At 42.9% G+C, this 19852-nt stretch overlaps 1 protein-coding gene across 1 annotated transcript in view; it reads left to right on the plus strand.

Moving 5' to 3' along the window:
- Positions 1 to 19852, plus strand: part of MORC2 (MORC family CW-type zinc finger 2) — a 169380-nt gene that overhangs the window by 16963 nt on the left and 132565 nt on the right. The window contains exons 3-4 of the mRNA XM_073631131.1: positions 15135 to 15188; positions 16021 to 16027. Of these exons, the coding sequence (XP_073487232.1) occupies positions 15135 to 15188; positions 16021 to 16027 (61 nt within the window). The remainder of the gene's footprint in view (positions 1 to 15134; positions 15189 to 16020; positions 16028 to 19852) is intronic.

Here is a 19852-nt window from a genome sequence, read left to right on the forward strand (position 1 = left end):
CGGTACAGATGTCTTCTTGCTCCGGTAGTTATTTCTCCCTCCGGTGCAGTCTTCTTCTCCCCCCGGGGTGTGTTCTTCTTGTGCTGACTTTCCTTCCTCGCTGCCGCTTACCCGCTAAAAACAAAGAAAAAAAAAAAAAAAGATCTAACGCTGTATTTCTCCGTTGTTATCTCACGCTGTCTGCCTTTTCTTATATAGCCATGGGGTGTGGCCATCCGATGATGTCACCCAGGGGAACCGCCCCTTGTGACATCACGTGTCATAACAAGGGGCGGGTTCCATGGGTGACCTCATCGGATGGCAACGCCAATGGCTATATAAGAAATGGCAGACAGCGGGGGACAACACAGCGGAGGAACACAGCATTCGCAGAAGATCGGCTTTTTTTTGTTTTTTAGTGGGTAAGCGGTGGCGAGGAAGAAGACCGCTCAAGGAGAAGACATAAGTACCAGAGAAAAGACACTTGGAGCTATGACGGGGGACATTTTTAATTTTTAATAAAGGACTGTTTTTTTTTTGTTTTGTTTTTTTTTTTTAGCACTTCAGTGCTTTTTGGTGTGAATGGGTAGGGGTACAATGTATTCACATGGGGGGGGGGGGGCGCTGGGACCTGGGGGGCCCCCTTTCTTAAAGGGGGCTTTCAGATTGCGATAAGCCCCCTGGCTGCATACCCCAACAACTACCGGCCAGGATTGTAGGGAAGAGGCCCTTGTCACCATCAACATGGGGGCAAGGTGCTTTGGGGCAAAGCCCCCCCTGCCCCTAAGCACCCATATTGAGGGCATGCGGCCTGGTATGGTTCAGGATGGGACTCGCTTGTCCGTCCCCTCCTTTTCCTTACTTGCCAGGGCTGCATGCTTGGATTAGGGTCTGTTACCGATTTTAGGGGGATCGGTTAAGGATGTGGCGGCCGGCTTCCTGGCCTGCTCTTTAGCAACCAGCTATATACAGTAGAGGTCGACCGATATGGGTTTTTCTCTGGCCGATGCCAAAGCCGATATTTAGAAATCGCGGTGGCCGATATATGATGCCGATTTTTTTTTTTTTTTTTTTTTTTTTTTTTTCTTCCATTCATCTCATAAAATCTGACAGTTAGACCCCTTTCACACTGGGGCGTTTTTCAGGCGCTTTTGGGCTAAAAATAGCACCTGTAAAACGGCTCCCCTGCAGTCTCAGTGTGATATCCCAAGTGCTTTCGCACTGAGGCGATGCGCTGGCAGGATGTTAAAAAAAAAAAAGTCCTGCAAGCGGCATCTTTGGAGCGGTGTATACCGCTCCTCCACCACTCCTGCCCATTGAAATTAATGGGCACCGCTGCCGAAGCGCCTGCAAAGCGTTTCGGCAGCAGCGCTTCAGGGGCGCATTTAACCCCTTCTTCGGCCGCTAGCTGGGTTATAAGCGCCCCGCTAGCAGCCGAATAGCGCCGCTAAAATGATGGTAAAGCACCGCTAAAACTAACAGCGTTTTACTGTCAACGCATGCCCGCTCCAGTGTGAAAGCAGCCTTAAGTAATAAGTGATACCGAAATTTTTTTATATTTAAACATTTATTAAACAAAACAAACCTCCAATCAGTTCACTTGTATGTAGAATTTAGATTAAAAAAAATAACTATATTAAATACACAAAAACAGATAATCAAAACTTTTGGACGAAAAAAATGGGCTAACTTTACTGCTTTTTTTTTTTTTTTTTTTTTTTTTTTTTTTTTTTTTTTTTTCATTCGTGTATTTAAAAAAAAAAAAAAAAAATGCGTTTGAAAGGCTGCTGCGCAAATACTGTGTGACAAAATATTGCAACAACCGCTATTTTATTCCCTAGAGTCTCTGCTAGAAAAAATATATATAATGTTTGGGGGTTCCAGTAAGCAACAAGTGTCAGAAAAGATTTAGTCTTTAAATGGTTAAACTGAGAACTTCTCCACAGAGTTCAGTCTATTGATAAAAGAACCTGAAAGAGATACAAATGTATCTTCTTATCAGACTTGGCAGGCTGCCCAGAGGAGGAGAGAAGAAAACTTCAGACAACTTGCATTGACTTATATTACAGAAGTCATTTGCAAGTCCCGCTGAAGGTATAATCGGCTCTTTTTATCAGCACAATCGGCTCGGCGGACCGATTGGTCGACCTCTAATATACAGTGTTTAAACAGAAAAATGAAAAACCCATCTAATGGCATCATAAACACAACACTTGCGTTTCTGGTGCGATTCCATTGACGTCTATTACATGTAAAACGCAAAAACGCATAGATGTAAACGTGTACCATAGGAAGCCATGTTAAATGCAAAACGCATAGGTGTGAACCTAGGGCATTTAGGTTAGCAGTTTTTCCCTCGGTACTCTGTATATTACTAAGACACAGAGGTATGTGTGAACTTTTTTATAATGGAGCAGATTATGTTTCCTGATTCTAGGTGGGAGGAGACATCTCTCAGATTCTGCCCTAGAAGTCTTCCAATCCGGGCTGGCCAGACAGACTCACACTGTAGAGAGCATACATCAGCAGAGCAATAGAAACTCCTCCTAAAGATCTTTCCCTGCATATGCCAAAGAACAGGGAAAGATCATGTGACCACACAACATCTTTGTAGGAATAAGGTACATAGAGAATTTAAAACAAAATATAGTGGCACCGTATTTACGATTTATGGCAATTAACACTTCTCTGTTTAGGAACACTAGTATAATGTACCTGTTGTGTTAAGACGTGCTTTGGACGCATTTTTAATGCATTTGTGTCACGTCTGTTTCTATAGGTGCATTTGTGAGGCCAGCGGGAAGCTACATGCTGGATAAATTTTGGCGCAACGTGAAGCACTGCAAATGCGCCCATGTGAACAATGTCAGCTGCAATAGACCTGATTGGTACAGAGCATTGGCAGGCACTTGTGAACCTAAAAAAATGCAGATGAAATGCCTGCTCTTGGCACATGTGTAAATTTAGCCTTATGCTGTCCATACATTAGTAGATCCTAAAAATGTTTGTTCCTGCAAAAATTCTGCTCAGTAATTTCAATCACTTGATGAATGTTATTCGAAAATACTTCAAAAAAGTTTGCTTTTAACATTCGATTTTGGAGCTACTGCACTTTCCTGGACAAAAACTCAGTTAGAAATTTGGATCATTTGAGAGATTTTTCCATTCTGGTCTTTTGAATCTTCCCATCATTGGAGTCTAAAATTAACCTCAATTTGACCCTGCCAACGATTTTATTTTCAGTTTGTGGGTTCTCCTGCTTTTGCTGTCCATCACTATTCTGGCAACGTGGTGCAACCAGGGGAGCTCATGCAGAGAGTAGGACCATGGTATCAACCACCTTTTGGATTGTAAAGTTTCGTTTTGCCTGTGGTGAGTACCTTACCTTGACTGGATTGCCACTTTGCACTTTAAGAGCAACTCCACTTTTTGGTGGATGGTGGGTGATCCATCTACATTGCAAGGATTTTAACAAACTTTGTTGCAGATTCCTACCTTTTTGTTATAATCAAGAGATAGCTGTTTCTGTGTCCATGTGCAAAGTGAATCTTTATGGGAGTGTTTTTAAATTTACCAATCAGCTTGCTCGTTGGGGTTCTAATGAGCAAAGTAGAAGGGTCTAAATCCCCTTTAGATGTGGTTTCCCTTTGGGAGTATCCTGCCAAAAATTACATTTTTGCTGTAGGGGATGCCAAAAATCTGACTTGTATCTTAATGCAGACTTCTGGGAAAATCAGTCAACCAATCACAAAAGCGGGAAATTACATTTTCAGGTGGTGCTCTGTGCATGCATCCAGGTAGTCATATTGCATTTGACAGAAAATTACAGCGCTGAAGATCGAAAAGGAAAGGTAATTTTTAATTACGTTCAATTACAATATGACTTGAGTCGCAATTGTATACGATTTATTCCTCCTTTTTTTTTTTTTTTTTTTTTTTTTTTAAATTTTTTTCGCCACAAAAGTGGAGTTACCCCAGTGTGTATCTCAGTCATTTTTTAGTCCGACAATTGTCAGATACCACAGGGAGGACTAAAGGTTCTGCCTCTACCTACTTAGGAGGGAGTGTTGCCTGTTCTAAACCTAAAGGCTCTCAATGCTTTATAGGAGTTTAGAGGTTGCATGGAGTCCATATGTTCATATGTGGTTTCCTTTCATCTGGAATTTCTTGACCTTGATCGACATTAAGTATGCGTACTTTTTACATTTTATCTTTGTGTCACCAATGTTCCTTGGGGTTTGCAGAGGGGGAGGACCATTACCAGTTCACTGCACTGCTATTAGGTCTATCTTCAAGCCCACAGAAGGTTTCGGCTTCTGTGTTGGCTCTCCTGAGTCTTCAGGGAATCTCAGTGGTTGAATATCTCGACAACTTGCAGTGTGGATGTTGGAGCAGTTTTGGTGGCTTCTAATCGCCAAGTAGTTTTGTTTGATTCTATTGCCTCACCTGGAATACCTGGGTCTGAACTCCATTGCTCTAAGGCAGGGGTCTCAAACTGGTGGCCCTCCAGCTGTTGCAGAACTACAAGTCCCATCATGCCTCAGAGTCATGCTTGTAATTGTCAGCCTTGCAATGCCGAATGGGAATTGTAGTTCTGCAACAGCTGGAGGGCCACCAGTTTGAGACCCCTGCTCTAAGGTATGTTGAAAATTGGCAGGTGGATTATCTCCATTACCAAAGACCGGATCCTTGGGAATGGTACCTTCACGGGTAGGTTGCATAGGTGGGAAAAAGTCCTCAGTCCATCTAGTTCAACAAATGGAAAAAGATAACTAGAAAACCTACATATACACTGTTCCCATACAGCTACATTCATGGCAGCAGGAGTCTGTCTGCTGAACTACCCCTTCTCTCTCTCCTTTCTTTTCTTTTCTTTTTTTTTTTTTTTAAGTTTTTCTCTTTCCATATATCTCCGGGACTATCATATGGTAACAGGGTGGGGTATTCCTCGATGGTGTACCTTCCACCGGATGGCCAGGATGGTTGTGGCCCTTGGTCCTGCCGGTGGGTTCCCCACCCCCGTTTGATGGTTTGGGAAGCCTAGGGGTCGAGTAATGTCGGACTGGGGTGTCTGGCCTCCCGGCGATGGCCGACCTTTGCTTGTCTCTTGGTTCCTGAAGATTGTGTTATTAACCACTTAACGACCGGCCACTGTATATATACGTCATTTTTTTTGAAGATGGATATCTCGGTAACGACAGCAGCTGCTGCCACAACCGAGGTATCCATCTTTGTGGCCGGCGTTTCTGTACACGATAATGGTGGTCTCTGCGGCGGGTTCGCCGCGAGATCACCGTTATCGGCGGCGGGAGAGGTGCCACCCGCTCTCCCACGCTCTCCGACGCTTACCGGAGCCGTCGGTAGCGGCGGAGGAGATCGGGACCTGTCAGTGCTTCGGTATAGAGACGAATGAGGCCAAGATGGCGCCCACCCATAGGACGGCCGAAGTGACGTCATTATGTCGGCTCCGCCCACTTCTCTTAAAGGCACAATTTTTTTTGTGTCATATTTTTTTTAAACGACTTTTTTTTTTTTTTTGCATTTTAGTCTAAATATGAGATCTGAGGACTTTTTGACCCCCAGATCTCATATTTAAGAGGACCTGCCATGCTTTTTTCTATTACAAGGGATGTTTACATTCCTTGTAATAGGAATAAAAGTGATCCAATTTTTTTTTTTTTAAAACAGTGAAAAAATAAATAAAATAAAGTAAAATAAATAATAATAATAAAAAAAAATTTTTTAAAGCGCCCTGTCCCGACGAGCTCGCGCGCAGAAGCGAACGCATACGTGAGTAGCGCCCGCATATGAAAACTGTGGTCAAACCACACATGTGAGGTATCGCCTCGACCGGTAGAGCGAGAGCAATAATTCTAGCCCTAGACCTCCTCTGTAACGCAAAACATGCAACCTGTAGAATTTTTTAAAGGTCACCTATAGAGATTTTTAAGGGTAAAAGTTTGACGCTATTCCACGAGCGGGTGCAATTTTGAAGCATGACATGTTGGGTATCAATTTACTTGGCGTAACAAGTTTCCTTTCATCTGGATGAATTCAGCCCCCGACCACTCTTCCACCCAAGGTCTCGAAACCTTCCTGACGAATCTCTTTACCCTCTCTATCCGAATCTCACATGTCTCTTATGGACCAAGACATACAGATCTCGGAAGTCCTTCAATTTATTAAGGAGTTGAAGATAGGTAAACGCCCGGGCCCAGATGGCTTCACAGCCCTCTATTATCGGAAACTGGCAGATGTCATTGCCCCTTTTCTGACCACTATGTATAATTCAATTAAAGAAGGTCACCCCTTTACACCTAACCTGCTGACAGCCAACATAGTAATGACCCAAACCTGATAGGGACCATTCCTCCTGAGCTAATTTCAGGCCGATCTCTCTAATCAATATAGACATGAAAATCCTGACTAAGATCCTGGCTAATCGCCTCAACTCCTTTCTTCCACGATTAATTAAAAAGGATCAGGTGGGCTTTGTCCCACGGAGACAGGCCAGCGACGCTATCCGACGTCTTCTACAAATACAACACATTGTCCACAATAGGTCCCTAGAAACAATGTTCTTATCACTGGACATTAATAAGGCTTTTGACACCTTGTCCTGGCCCTACCTTATACAGGTATTAAACCACTTTGGATTTGGCATGTCCTTTATGAGTTGGGTTTCAGCTATTTACGACCCCCCCCCCAGGCCAAGGCAAAATACTATGGATTTGAATCACCCACCTTCCCCATTAAAAGGGGAACCCGGCAGGGTTGTCCACTCTCCCCACTTTTGTTCATCTTGGCACTGGAACCTTTGGCGGAGGCAATCCGAACCCACCCAGATATAGCGGGGGTAGAAATTGCGGGTACCTCTCACAAATTGTCCTTATTTGCGGACGATATTCTGCTCACTATTGCCAAACCTAGACTCACCCTTCCTAACCTACTGTCTCTTTTAAATACCTTTGCTACCTTCTCGGGCCTAGCTGTCAATACTTCTAATTCTAAAGCTATGTCGATCAACCTTTCCTCCCCTGAGCTGGAAGCTTTAAGATCTGCCTTTCCCTTTCAATGGTTAAATTCGCTACCCTATCTGGGGATTAAGCTTACTCCGAGATACTCAGGCCTTTATCAAGCCAATTACCCCATGCTCTTTGGGAAATTAACAGCAATGCTAACCTCCTGGTCTGCCCTTCCGCTGTCCTGGTTTGGAAGGATTGCAACCATCCCTATGACCTATCTCCCAAAGCTGCTTTATTATTTTAGGGTATTACCGGTCCATGTCCCACTCCACATCATACGTATACACCAACGTAAAATAATGCGATTTATTTGGGCTCCTACAAGACCCAGGATTAAAAAACAGGTTATATGTATGCCCGCAGGATCAATGGTGGCCTCTCGGTTCCAAATTTGCAAGCCTATTACACAGCGACAGCTATTGCCCCGTTATCACATCTTCATGAGAAACAGCAGATGCCGTTGTGGGCTGCCATTGATCTAGTGGACTCTCACCCGATACCACTGGCCTCGCTCCCTTGGCTCCCCAGAGCCCATCGCTCAACTAACATCGGCCCATGTCTGGCCCACTCACTCAGGTTATGGGACTCGATTAAGTATTCTGCGAGCCTGATCTCCCCTCATCTCCCTCTACTCCACCTTCTCCATTGTCCATTATTCCCACCAGGCCGTGACAGCCCACTGCAATTTGCATGGTGGTCCGAGAATGAATTTGTGGATATTCACTCCATGTTTACCCCCACTAAGATTATCCCATTCGCATCCTTACTATCCTCCCATGACATCCCCCTTAGGGAGCATTATAGTTACTTGCAAATTCGACACTTTCTTCAACAACTCATTAAATCTAGGCCAACCCCCTATACATTGACCCCTTTTGAGAGTCTATGCAGATCGTGGCCCCAGTCCTCGGGTTTAGTTTCTTTAATATACGCAGCAATAATAGGCTCAAAAAAGCCACCCTTGAGGCCATACCATCTCCAGTGGGAGGCAGAATTAGGGAAGCGGCTGGACCCAGAGGACTGGCAGGTCATGACTGCGGCACTGTCTAAATGCTCCAGGAACGTTTTGTTCCTGGAAAATGCTTACAAAGTGTTATATAGATGGTATTACACTCCGGCTAGGTTGGCGAGCTTTATTCCACTGATGGGTGGCGGTGATGGACACTGATGGGTGGCAATAATGGGCACTGATCGGTTACACTGCTAGGTGGCACTGATTGGCACCACTGGTGGGCATTGATGGGTGGCACTGGCAGGGGGTACTGGTGGTCACAGATGAGGCATAATTGCCTCTTCGGGACCGATGTCCCTTGTGGATAAACCGACGATCGCCTTTTTTTTTTCCTTCTCACGCTGTCAGCGTGAGGAGAAAAAAAAAAAACTATTACCGAGCTTTTGTTTACATGCCAGGTGTATAAAAGTGTCTACACACACTCCCCTGGAGCTTGCTCCCAGCTGATGGTTGCTTGCATGTGGATTTTTTGAACTAAAGTGGAGAGTTAGAAAACCAGGAGTTGAAAACAGGAGTTTAAACAGAAGTCTTCTAATCTGTAAGTAACATCTTAAACTTCCCTTAATTAATTGTATTGTAACTGGGAAATGAGTGCTAGCAGGGTTGAAGGTTTTGCTCAGTGCACAGTGTGCCACATGTATGCAAAATGTATGCACAGTGTGCCACATGTATGCAAAAACAGCTCCAGGATGGATACCGCTGTGACAGATGTGAGCAGGTTGCCCTTCTGGAAGCTCGCATTAGAGATCTGGAGGAGCAAGTTGCAACACTGGGCAGAAAGGACAACCTTGAAGGGGGTCCTCTGCTCGCTGAGCAGGTGGTCAGTAGGGTTGATGTGGAGGGTGGAGGGGCAAGTCAGGATTATCAGATAGGAAGATGGGTTAATGTAGTTAGAGGGAGTGGAAGGGGCTCGCAGAAAAGGAAGGCCAGTCCTGTGTTTGTGCATCAAAACAAATTTGCCAAGTTGGGTGAAGATGTGGAGGTGGCAAACACAGAGGTGGCAGCCCTAGATGTCACTGCTACCCCTAACAGCCGGGAGAGCAGCCCATCTAGTAGAGGTGGGGAGGGGAGTGCAGGTAGGCCTAGACAGTTGGTGGTTATAGGGGATTCTATAATCAGAAGGACTGATAGAATAATTTGTCGCCAGGATCGCCTCAACCGAATGGTTTGCTGTCTCCCTGGTGCTAGGGTTCGGCATGTGGTGGACCGGGTGGATAAATTACTGGGAGGGGCTGGGCATGACCCAGCTGTCTTGGTCCACGTTGGAACCAATGACAGTATACATGGAAGGTGGAGGCTCCTTAAGAATCAATTTAAAGAACTAGGCTGCAAGTTGAAGGGAAGGACCTCCAAGGTGATATTCTCTGAAATATTGCCTGTGCCATGCGCAACACAGGAAAGGCAGTGGGTGATTAGAGAGCTGAATGCATGGCTCAAGACCTGGTGTAGGGAGGAGGGATTTGGGTTTCTAGAGCACTGGGCTGACTTTTCATTGGGGTGCAACCTATATGCTAAAGACGGTTTGCACTTGAATGGAAGGGGGTCTGCTGTGCTGGGGGAGAGGTTTATAGGAAGGCTGGAGGAGTATTTAAACTAGGATTGAGGGGGGAGGGTGAACTAGAATTACATCAAGAAGACAGGTCAGTTAGGGGTCAGACATTAATGGAGGGTGGAATGGGGACAGATGGGGGGAGGGTTATGGCAGGTGTCAAGAAATTTCCCATGTTGCAAACAGCCTTTGGAAACTGTAGTGCCATTTGTACTACTAAAAAATATATGAAAAACACCAGACCAAAATGTAATAATGCATTAAAATGTTTGTTCACCAATGCCAGAAGTCTGCCAAGCAAAATAGGTGAGTTGGAAGCTCTGGTGCATGAGGTGAACTATGATGTAATCGGTATTGCTGAAACTTGGCTTCAATCCTCACATGACTGGGCTATTAATATTCCTGGCTATGCACTCTTTCGGAGAGACAGGGTAAAAAGGAAAGGTGGTGGGGTCTGTCTCTATGTGAGAAGTGATCTCAAAGCAAGTGTGAAAGAGGACCTGATTGATGGAGAGTGTGATGAGTCTGAAGCATTATGGGTGGAACTGCATATAGATGGGCGTAGTTCAAAGTTAATCATTGGAGTTTGTTATAGACCACCCAATGTTAACGAGGAGGTGGAGACTCAGCTCCTTGCACAGATGGAAAGGGTTGCAAGGGCTGGGACAGTGATAATAATGGGAGATTTTAACTACCCAGAAATTGACTGGAGTAATGGCACTGCTGGGACAGTTAAAGGGCAAAAATTTATAAACCTAGTACAGGACAATTTTATGGTCCAGTTTATTGAGGCCCCAACTAGGAATGAAGCTCTGTTGGACCTGGTAATCTCAAACCATGCAGAGCTTATTACTAATGTGCAGATAAAGGAACACCTGGGTAGCAGTGACCATAACATGATTTCATTTGATGTTAGCTGTAAACAAGAAATACATAAGGGAAAGATAAAAACACTTAACTTCAAGAGAGCAAATTTTCCAAGGATGAGGGCTGCTCTCGAGGACTTAGACTGGGAGGGAATATTGGCAGCGATAAACACAGAACAGAAATGGGAATTCTTCAAAAAGACTGTTTGGGACCTCACTGCAAAGTATATTCCCATGGGCAATAAGTTTAAAAGGCAAAAAAGAAAACCTATGTGGCTCACGGTCAAAGTTAGAAAAGCTATAAACAATAAGAAAAGAGCTTTTAAAAAATATAAAAATGAAGGAACACTAGAGTTGTTTAAATGCTACAAAGAATTTAACAGAATATGTAAAAATGAAATCAAGGGTGCAAAAATTCAAAATGAACGACAGATCGCAAAAAATAGTAGGACAAACCCCAAAAAATTCTTCAAATATATTAATAGTAAAAAGGTCATGTCTGAGCATGTAGGCCCTTTACAAAATAATCTAGAGTGGGTGACTGGGGACAAGGAGAAGGCTAATTTATTAAATACTTTCTTCAGCTCTGTGTATACAAAAGAGCATGGGGAAGCTCATGTCCATAATGGGGGTGGTATTGACACAGCCCCCAATGATCCACAATGGCTCAAAAGGGATATGGTCCAGAAATATTTAGACAGAATAAAAGTGGATAAAGCACCTGGACCTGATGGCATCCACCCACGGATCCTAAAAGAATTGAGCTCTGTAATTTCAAAGCCATTGTATCTAATTTTTAGGGACTCATTAATGACAGGAATGGTACCACTGGATTGGCGCAGGGCGAACGTGGTGCCTATATTTAAAAAGGGATCAAAGTCTTTACCAAGTAACTATAGACCTGTTAGTTTAACTTCTATAGTCGGGAAGATACTGGAGCGTTTAATAAAAGACCACATAGACGAGTTCTTGCTGGAAAAAAACATTTTAAGCAACAGACAGCATGGATTCATGAAAGACAGAAGTTGTCAGACAAACCTGATTTCTTTTTATGAAGAGGTAAGTAAAACCTTGGACAGAGGGGTGGCTGTGGACGTGGTTTACTTGGATTTTGCAAAAGCGTTCGATACAGTTCCGCACACACGGCTCATGTGTAAGCTAAAGTCTACAGGGTTGGAAATATCAGTTTGTAAATGGATAGAAAACTGGCTAAAAGACAGAATTCAGAGAGTAGTGGTTAATGATTCTTACTCTGCATGGTCTAAGGTTATCAGTGGTGTACCCCAAGGTTCAGTGCTGGGACCCTTACTCTTTAATATCTTTATAAATGATATTGGGTCTGGGATCAAAAGTAACATTTCTGTCTTTGCAGATGACACCAAGCTATGCAGTGGAATAACGTCCTTACAGGATGTCTCCAATTTACAAGCCGACCTCAATGCACTGTCTAATTGGGCGACTATGTGGCAGATGAGGTTTAATGTTGAGAAATGTAAAGTTATGCACTTGGGGGCTAAGAATATGCATGCATCATACATTCTAGGGGGAGTACAACTGGGGGAATCCGTAGTGGAGAAGGATCTGGGGGTTTTGGTAGATCATAAGCTCAATAATAGCATGCAATGCCAAGCTGCGGTTTCCAAAGCGTGCAAAGTTCTTTCTTGTATTAAGAGAGGTATGGACTCCAGAGAGAGAGATATCATTTTGCCCCTGTTCAAATCATTAGTAAGACCTCATCTGGAATATGCCGTTCAGTTTTGGGCACCAGTTCTCAAAAAGAATATCGGGGAACTGGAGAAAGTGCAGAGAAGGGCAACCAAACTGATAAGAGGCATGGGGGAGCTCAGCTATGAGGAAAGATTAGAGGAACTGAATTTGTTCACTCTTGAGAAGAGGAGAATAAGGGGGGATATGATCAACATGTTTAAATATATAAGGGGTCCATATAGTGAACTTGGTGTTGAGTTATTCACTTTACGGTCAACACAGAGGACAAGGGGGCACTCTTTACGACTGGAGGAAAAGAGATTTCATCTCCAAATACGGAAAGGTTTCTTCACAGTAAGAGCTGTGAAAATGTGGAATAGACTCCCTCCAGAGGTGGTTCTGGCCAGCTCAGTAGATTGCTTTAAGAAAGGCCTGGATACTTTCCTAAATGTACATAATATAACTGGGTACTGACATTTATAGGTAAAGTTGATCCAGGGATAATCCGATTGCCTCTCTGGGATCAGGAAGGAATTTTTTCCCCTGCTGTAGCAAATTGGAGCATGCTCTGCTGGGGTTTTTTGCCTTCCTCTGGATCAACTGTGGGTATAGTATTGGGTATATTGTTTTTTTGTTTTTTTGTTTTTTTATGGTTGGACTGGATGGACTTGTGTCTTTTTTCAACCTGACTAACTATGTAACTATGTGATCAGCTGTCATTGGCTGACAGCTGATCACGTGGTAAGGGACCGGGACCGGCCCCTTACTCGGATCTGTGATCATCCGACTCTCAGTGAGGGAGCGTGCACAGGGGAGGCCCTCATATGAATTGACCGTAGATGAAATGGATATAACCATAGATCTATTCTTGGCTTTTTTCTTGCTCACACAGCACTGGGGTCACTAGCTCCTCCTACGCGTTACATCATTGGCACGTGAAAAAACTTGAAAAAGTCACGTGCCAGTGATGTAACGCGTAGGAGGAGCCAGTAACCCCAAGTGCTGTGTGAGCAAGAAAAAATCAAGAATATATCTATGGTTATATCCATTTCATCTATGGCTAAAGGGACGCTTCTGGGACCCATATAGCAAATACCTGGCTGAAGCAGCTTAAACAGAGAGCAACTATATGTGCATTACCCCTGTAGGGGTGACTGGATCCGGTGAGTGGGGACCCTTGTGGGGGAGCACACAAGTCACCTGGAGATATTACAAGCACTCAAGTCACCTGTTGATGGTTTCTGCTATACCTATGAGCACAGCCTGAATACTACCTATATGGGAACTGTTATATATTTTTTTTTTCACTTATATATACAGACTTGCACGTGCTTTTTTCTGGAGGCGTTCTGTTTGGCATTTTGCCATATTTTTTGCACTTTACTCTCACTGTTTTTTTTGCTAATCTGCCACACTTCAAATTCTTTTGGTTTTTATAATATATATCTTTCTGTGTGTTGGAAGCAACATTATTGCATTTTTTTTCACTTGAAAGATTGGTATGATTGTTTATATGCACGCTTTGGTACTTTTTGTAACTCGTGGACACTCTCCTCTACACATGTATTTAATTTAAGGTAATATTTCATGTTTATTTATAATTTAAGTTGATATCTTACGTATATGTATATACATCTAGTAATTAGGAATCACTAGGTCACATCTCGGACAACCCCATTAAGGAGTTACTGTGTATAGTAGCTTGCCCACATGTTACTCTGAGGGTGTACGCCATTTATACTTAGACACTCTTAAACACCCCCATTAAATGGCCTGGTTTGATATCTTAGGCTGGGATAGTAGGTGCCGAGGTCTGGTGTATACTACACACCCCAGGCACAGTCCCATCCTCTTACAACCTGTGCTCTTAGTTTCAGGTAGCACCATTTAACCCCACTTTTTTTTGTATGTATCTTATTATAGGCTTGCCTATAGGTAAGTTAGTGATTGAAGTTTACTTCCACTTTAATGGGGGGCACAGATACCAATAATAACCTTACAGGTGTTCTAATCCCTCTCCACACTTTTCAAAACTAAAAAAAGTTTTACCTTTTAGTTCTACTTTACTCGCCTCCATTGCAAGTAAGGGAACCCAGTAGTGTAGCCTTACGGCTTCACGCCGGTAGCTCTACTGCGCATGCACGAGGCTCCGCTTTTCCTCTCCTACTGGCCCGATGGCTGGGAAAGGAGGGGGGAGGAGGGAGCCCCAGCGATGACGCAAATACCTGTGGCTGAGGCTCCCGGAAGATATCCTGTCAGCCTCCCCCCAAGCCCCCCCCCCCCCCCGAAAGGTACCAAATGTTGCACCTGAGGGGGGAAGGAGTAAAACGAGCACAACTCTCACTTTTGGGTGGAACTCCGCTTTACAATCTAAATGACTAGGTAGAACAATAAAGTGTCAGACAGAGTGTACAGTGTTCATAAAATTTAGGCCACATTTTAGGAGATAAGACCTCATAAGTATCCATAGTAGTGTAAAGGAAAGGGGGAGGGGCGAGAGGGAAGGGTGTTTACCACACCTCCTATCCTTTCTGTAGGTCTAGAGTTTGTACTAGTCACATGAGGGGTAAAAGCTCAGGATGGGTTTTACTGAACCGCCAAAGGTGTCTGGCGTTTGTAGCAGAACCATAATGTCCATATATGCCAGTGTTTCTCACCCTGGTCCTTCATGGAGTCATGAGGAGTTGCTCCTTCTGTTGGATAGCTGAGATCCTAGTAAACCGTTTTGAAATGTTTTTAAATGTTACATTTTGAAAATGAATGAAAATGTGATTCTTGTTTGGATTGCCTAATAATTCAGAAAATGCATTTTTTTTTTTTTTCCTTTTTGAATCCATGAAATCAAACACCAGTGTATGTTTACAGTTGCAATTTTACCATGGATTGGTAAACACACTCTACTGTAAAGACATTATAAAATGTTATTATCAAACAAGCAATGAAATGCAATACACTTAATTGTTACTTTTTTTTTTTTTTTTTTTTTCTTTAAATAGAACAACGCATGAATTCCTTTTTGGTGCTTTGGCTGAATTAGTTGATAATGCAAGGTATGTAATGTTTGCATATTCTGTAGAATTTAGTTTTACAGATTGTTTGTTTGTACTTAAAGTGGATGTAAAACCTCTCCTATACCCAGTGAAGGGAACAGCCTCAGATTATACACGTGAAACAAATCTCCCTACATAAGTTTTACATGTATATCTACTGTCTTCAGCTTTCTATGTTCTTTAGAAAGTGAACATGGTGTTGGAATTTTTACTACCTCTTTCAGCAGTGGGAGGGGAGTCTTGACATACACCTTGTGACAGCTGATTGGAGGAAAGGTGCACACCCCCCTCCACATAGGCAGAGGAAGAAAGGAACATGCAGAGCTGTGTGGTGAATAGATCAGCTCTCTGCTAATCTATTTATAGCAACCTTCCCGATACAAATTTTCAGCTGCTTTTTTTTCTCCTGTGTCAGGGAACTTGTCAGAAGTTATCATGCTGATACAGAGGAATGAAGCAGCAGAAAGACATGGGACTTAAGGCTTTGGAGAGAGATAAGTAAACATTACAGATATAGGATAATTCTCCCACTCTACAAGACTCTGGTCCGGGCGCTTCTGGAGTATACCATCCAGTTCTGGGCTCCAGTCCTCGGGAAGGATGTGCTGGAACTGAAGAGGGTCCAGAGAAGGGCAACAAAGCTAAACAAAGGACTGGAGGATCCTAGCTATGAAGAAAGTTTACGAGCACTGAACTTCTCTCTGGAGAAGAGACGCTTGAGAGGTGATATGATTTCAATGTAAAAATAGTGTACTGGTGACCCCACAATAGGGATAAAACTTTTCCACGCAAGAGAACATAAAGATACACGGCCATTCATTAAAATTAGAAGAAAAGCAGTTTAACCTTAAACTGCGTAGAGGGTTCTTTACGTTAAGGATGTGGCATTCTCTTCCATAGGCAGTGGTTTCAGCAGGGAGCACAGATAATTTCAAAAAACGATTAGGCACCTAAACGACCGCAACATGCAGGGATATACAATGTAATATTGAAAAAAGTGCACACACAGGTTAGACTTGATGGACTTGTGTTTTTTTTTTCAACCTCACCAACTATGTGGTCAAATTTCATGAATCGGGTTTACATCCACTTTAACTTTTCTGTAGCGTAATAATATACATAATATGAAATAATTATTGGCCTGAACAACTAAAATGAAAATTACGAATTCTTACATGTTTTAAAAAATTCAGTGCAAGATTGTTTTTACACATGCCAATATGATGGGAAGTCATGTGCATTCTTCTGCAGATAAAATATTTTGGACAAACATGTTCCTGATGATAGAGAGCTGAGTGTTCCTTGAGGATGATTGCTGGCATTTGATGCAGTTTGGCAAGATAGCTGACAGGAGCCTTGGTAGGCAGGAGTAATATCAGATGGTTAAAATTTCAGTTGATCGGGTTCATAAAAAAGTTGTGGATTCAACCAACATTGTTCAGTACTGCAGCTTACTAGATCGCCTGCCTGCTCATTGAACTAGAAATGAGCATCATCACACTTCTGTAGTTCTCTCCGTGCTCCTGCCTCCTACCTAAAAAAAAAAAAAAAAGCAAAACTTTTTTTTTTTTACTGCCTGTGTCCCCATTTGGAAGATCCACCCCCCATTTGTCCTGTTTACCGTTATCAAAAGTAAAATAATTCTACATTTTTGGTTTGCTTTAAAACACTAATAAAGGGGAAATTCTTCCAGTGGGGACAATAGTTCTGGTGACACACTGGGGTTCCCTTACTTTGGAGGGCTTTACTCTCACTTCCTGTTTTGGCAATATGACAGGCAGTGAAGGGAAATCTCCCCAATGGGACACAGATGGCAAACAAAAAACTGATGGGGGTTATAAACCTCGCTTTACTTCAAAATGGAAAAAAAAATGCCTGTAGTTACACTTTTAACTCTTCTCTACATCTCTGCTGAAGCTTTATCTCTTTGATTGCAGCTCTCTGGCAAAACTGTCCTTAGCCTGGATTTTAAAGTATTGTGCCTAGAACCCACTGCACTGGAAATTGCGGGGATAGCCTGAAAGTGACATTTGTGAACTTTGTGCCACGTAGGGCGCTTTCCAGACTCTGTTCTGGTATAAGCTGTTTAACTCCTTTCTGGATTCAGAGCTGCTGGTATTGTCTGGTCTCTGAAACTCACTTAGTAAGTAGGCCTGCTGGCGGAGCACTGCTAACTCATTTACTTAGGTCACTGAGGCACCATTACACCCCGCTCTTCCCAGATTTCTCTGGGAGGTGTTAATGCTGTGGGAATGGGCACTGAAATCATTAGCTGGATAGAGTTGTGTACACAAGCACTCTGAGCTCTTTCCCACCATACAGAGTTGAGGAAGCATCTCCCTTCTGCTGCTCCTGTTTGCAGTTGACCTTAGTCATTTCTGGCCATCCGAATTCCACCTGCTACTGGGTTCTGTGAGTACCTGAGGTCTTGCCTGCTACCCTGAGCCTGTATAGCGTATTCCCCCACATGGTTGCAATAAGTCTTGTTTCACACGGGGGGGTGAGGCTTTGCATCATTTAATTTACAGAACATGTCCTCAACTTTGAAGTATTTTTTTTTTTTTTTATTGTAAAGCAAACAACAAATAGGACAAAATAACAGAAAAGTCAATGTGCATAACTATTCACCCCCCCCCCCCTAAAGTCAATACTTTGTAGAGCCACCTTTTGTGGCTGTCACAGCTCCAAGTCGCTTTGGATAAGTCTCTATGAGCTTTCCACATCTTGCCACTGGGATTTTTGCCCATTCCTCCTTGCAAAACTGCTCCAGCTCCTTCAAGTTGGATGGTTTGTGCTTGTGAACAGCAATCTTTAAGTCTGACTACATATTTTCTATTGGATTGAGGTCTGGGTTTTGACTAGGCCATTCCAACACATTTACACGTTTCCCCTTAAATCACTCAAGTGTTGCTTTAGCAGTGTGTTTGGGGTCATTGTCCTGCTGGAAGGTGAACCTCCGTCCTAGCCTCAAATCACACACAGAGTGGTACAGGTTTTGCTCAAGAATATCCCAGTATTTAGCACCATCCATCTTTCCCTCAACTCTGACCAGTTTCCCAGTCCCGACTGCTGAAAAACATCCCCACAGCATGATGCTGCCACCACCATGTTTCACTGTGGGGATGGTGTTCTTTGGGTGATGTGATGTGTTGGGTTTGCGCCAGACATAGCGTTTTCTTTGATGGCCAAAAAGTTCAATTTTAGTCTCATCAGACCTGAGCACCTTCCTCCCATACATTTTGGGAGTCTTCCACATGCCTTTTCACAAACTCAAAACGTGCCATTTTGTTTTTTGCTGAAAGTAATGGCTTTCTTCTGGCCACTCTGCCATAAAGCCCAACTCTATGGAGCGTACGGGCTTATTGTCGTCCTATGTACAGATACTCCAGTCTCTGCTGTTGAACTCTGCAACTCTTTCAGGGTTACCTTAGGTCTCTGTGCTGCCTCTCTGATTAATGCCCTCCTTACCCGGTCCGTGAGTTTTGGTGTGCGGCCGTCTCTTGGCAGGTTTGCTGTTGTGCCATGTTCTTTCCATTTGGTTATGATAGATTTGATGGTACTCCTAGGGATCATCAAAGATTTGAATATTTTTTTATAACCTAACCCTGACTTGTACTTCTCAACAACATTGCCCCTTACTTGTTTGGAGAGTTCCTTGGTCTTCATGGCAGTGTTTGGTTTTTGGTGCCTCTTGCTTCGGTGTTGCAGCCTCTGTGGCCTTTCAAAAAGGTGTGTATATGTAATGACAGATCATGTGGCGCTTAGATTGCACACAGGTGGACATCATTTCACTAATTATGTGGCTTCTGAAGGTAATTGGTTGCACCAGAGCTTTTTATGGGCTTCATAACAAAAGGGGTGAATACATACGCACATGCCAGTTATCAGTGTTTTATTTTCTGAAAAATAGTTTTATGTATATATATTTTTCTAATTTTACTTCACCAACTTAGACTATTGCGTTCTGATCCATCACATATAATTCAGATTTAAAAAAGCATTGAACAGGAAGATGATAGCTAGGAAATGGATGCGTCCCTTACCACCTGAAACTAAAGAATGGAGAGCAGATATAAATGGGACACTCCCATATAAACGGGTGTTATACATCAATAGAGGATGCCCAGCCAAATTCAATAAAATATGGGACCGATGGCTACAGGACTCGGAAACTTGCTCATGAGCCACATCTATCCCTTTCACACCAGGGAAATATCCTTCCTTAAAGAGAATACTGTATTCACATCCTACATTAAGTGATAAAATAAAAAAAATAATAAAGAACATTAGAGGAAACGTACAGTAGATCATTATTATATATAAACACCTTTATTTATCGTACAGTTACTGTGTAATGTATACATGTATGGGTATATGCAAATAATATAACATGTATGCAATTTGGTTCAAAAATAAAAAACTTTGTTTGAAAAAAAAAAAAAAAAAAAAAAAAGCATTGAACTAAAGGCTGTAATGTAACGAAATGGGTAAAAAGCCAAGGGGAGTGAATACTTTTGCAAGGCACTAGTTTTAGTTTTAGCTACCAATCCTTAGGAAAGATGGTAATGAAAGCGTTGCCCAAAGTGCAACTTAATTAATATGGATTAAGATTGCCTAATGTAGAACTCCTTTTTTTTTTCCCCAGGAAGTGATACGAGTTGCGA

Source organism: Aquarana catesbeiana, linkage group LG01 (assembly GCF_042186555.1).
Source record: "Aquarana catesbeiana isolate 2022-GZ linkage group LG01, ASM4218655v1, whole genome shotgun sequence".
NCBI classification, from domain to species: domain Eukaryota; kingdom Metazoa; phylum Chordata; class Amphibia; order Anura; family Ranidae; genus Aquarana; species Aquarana catesbeiana.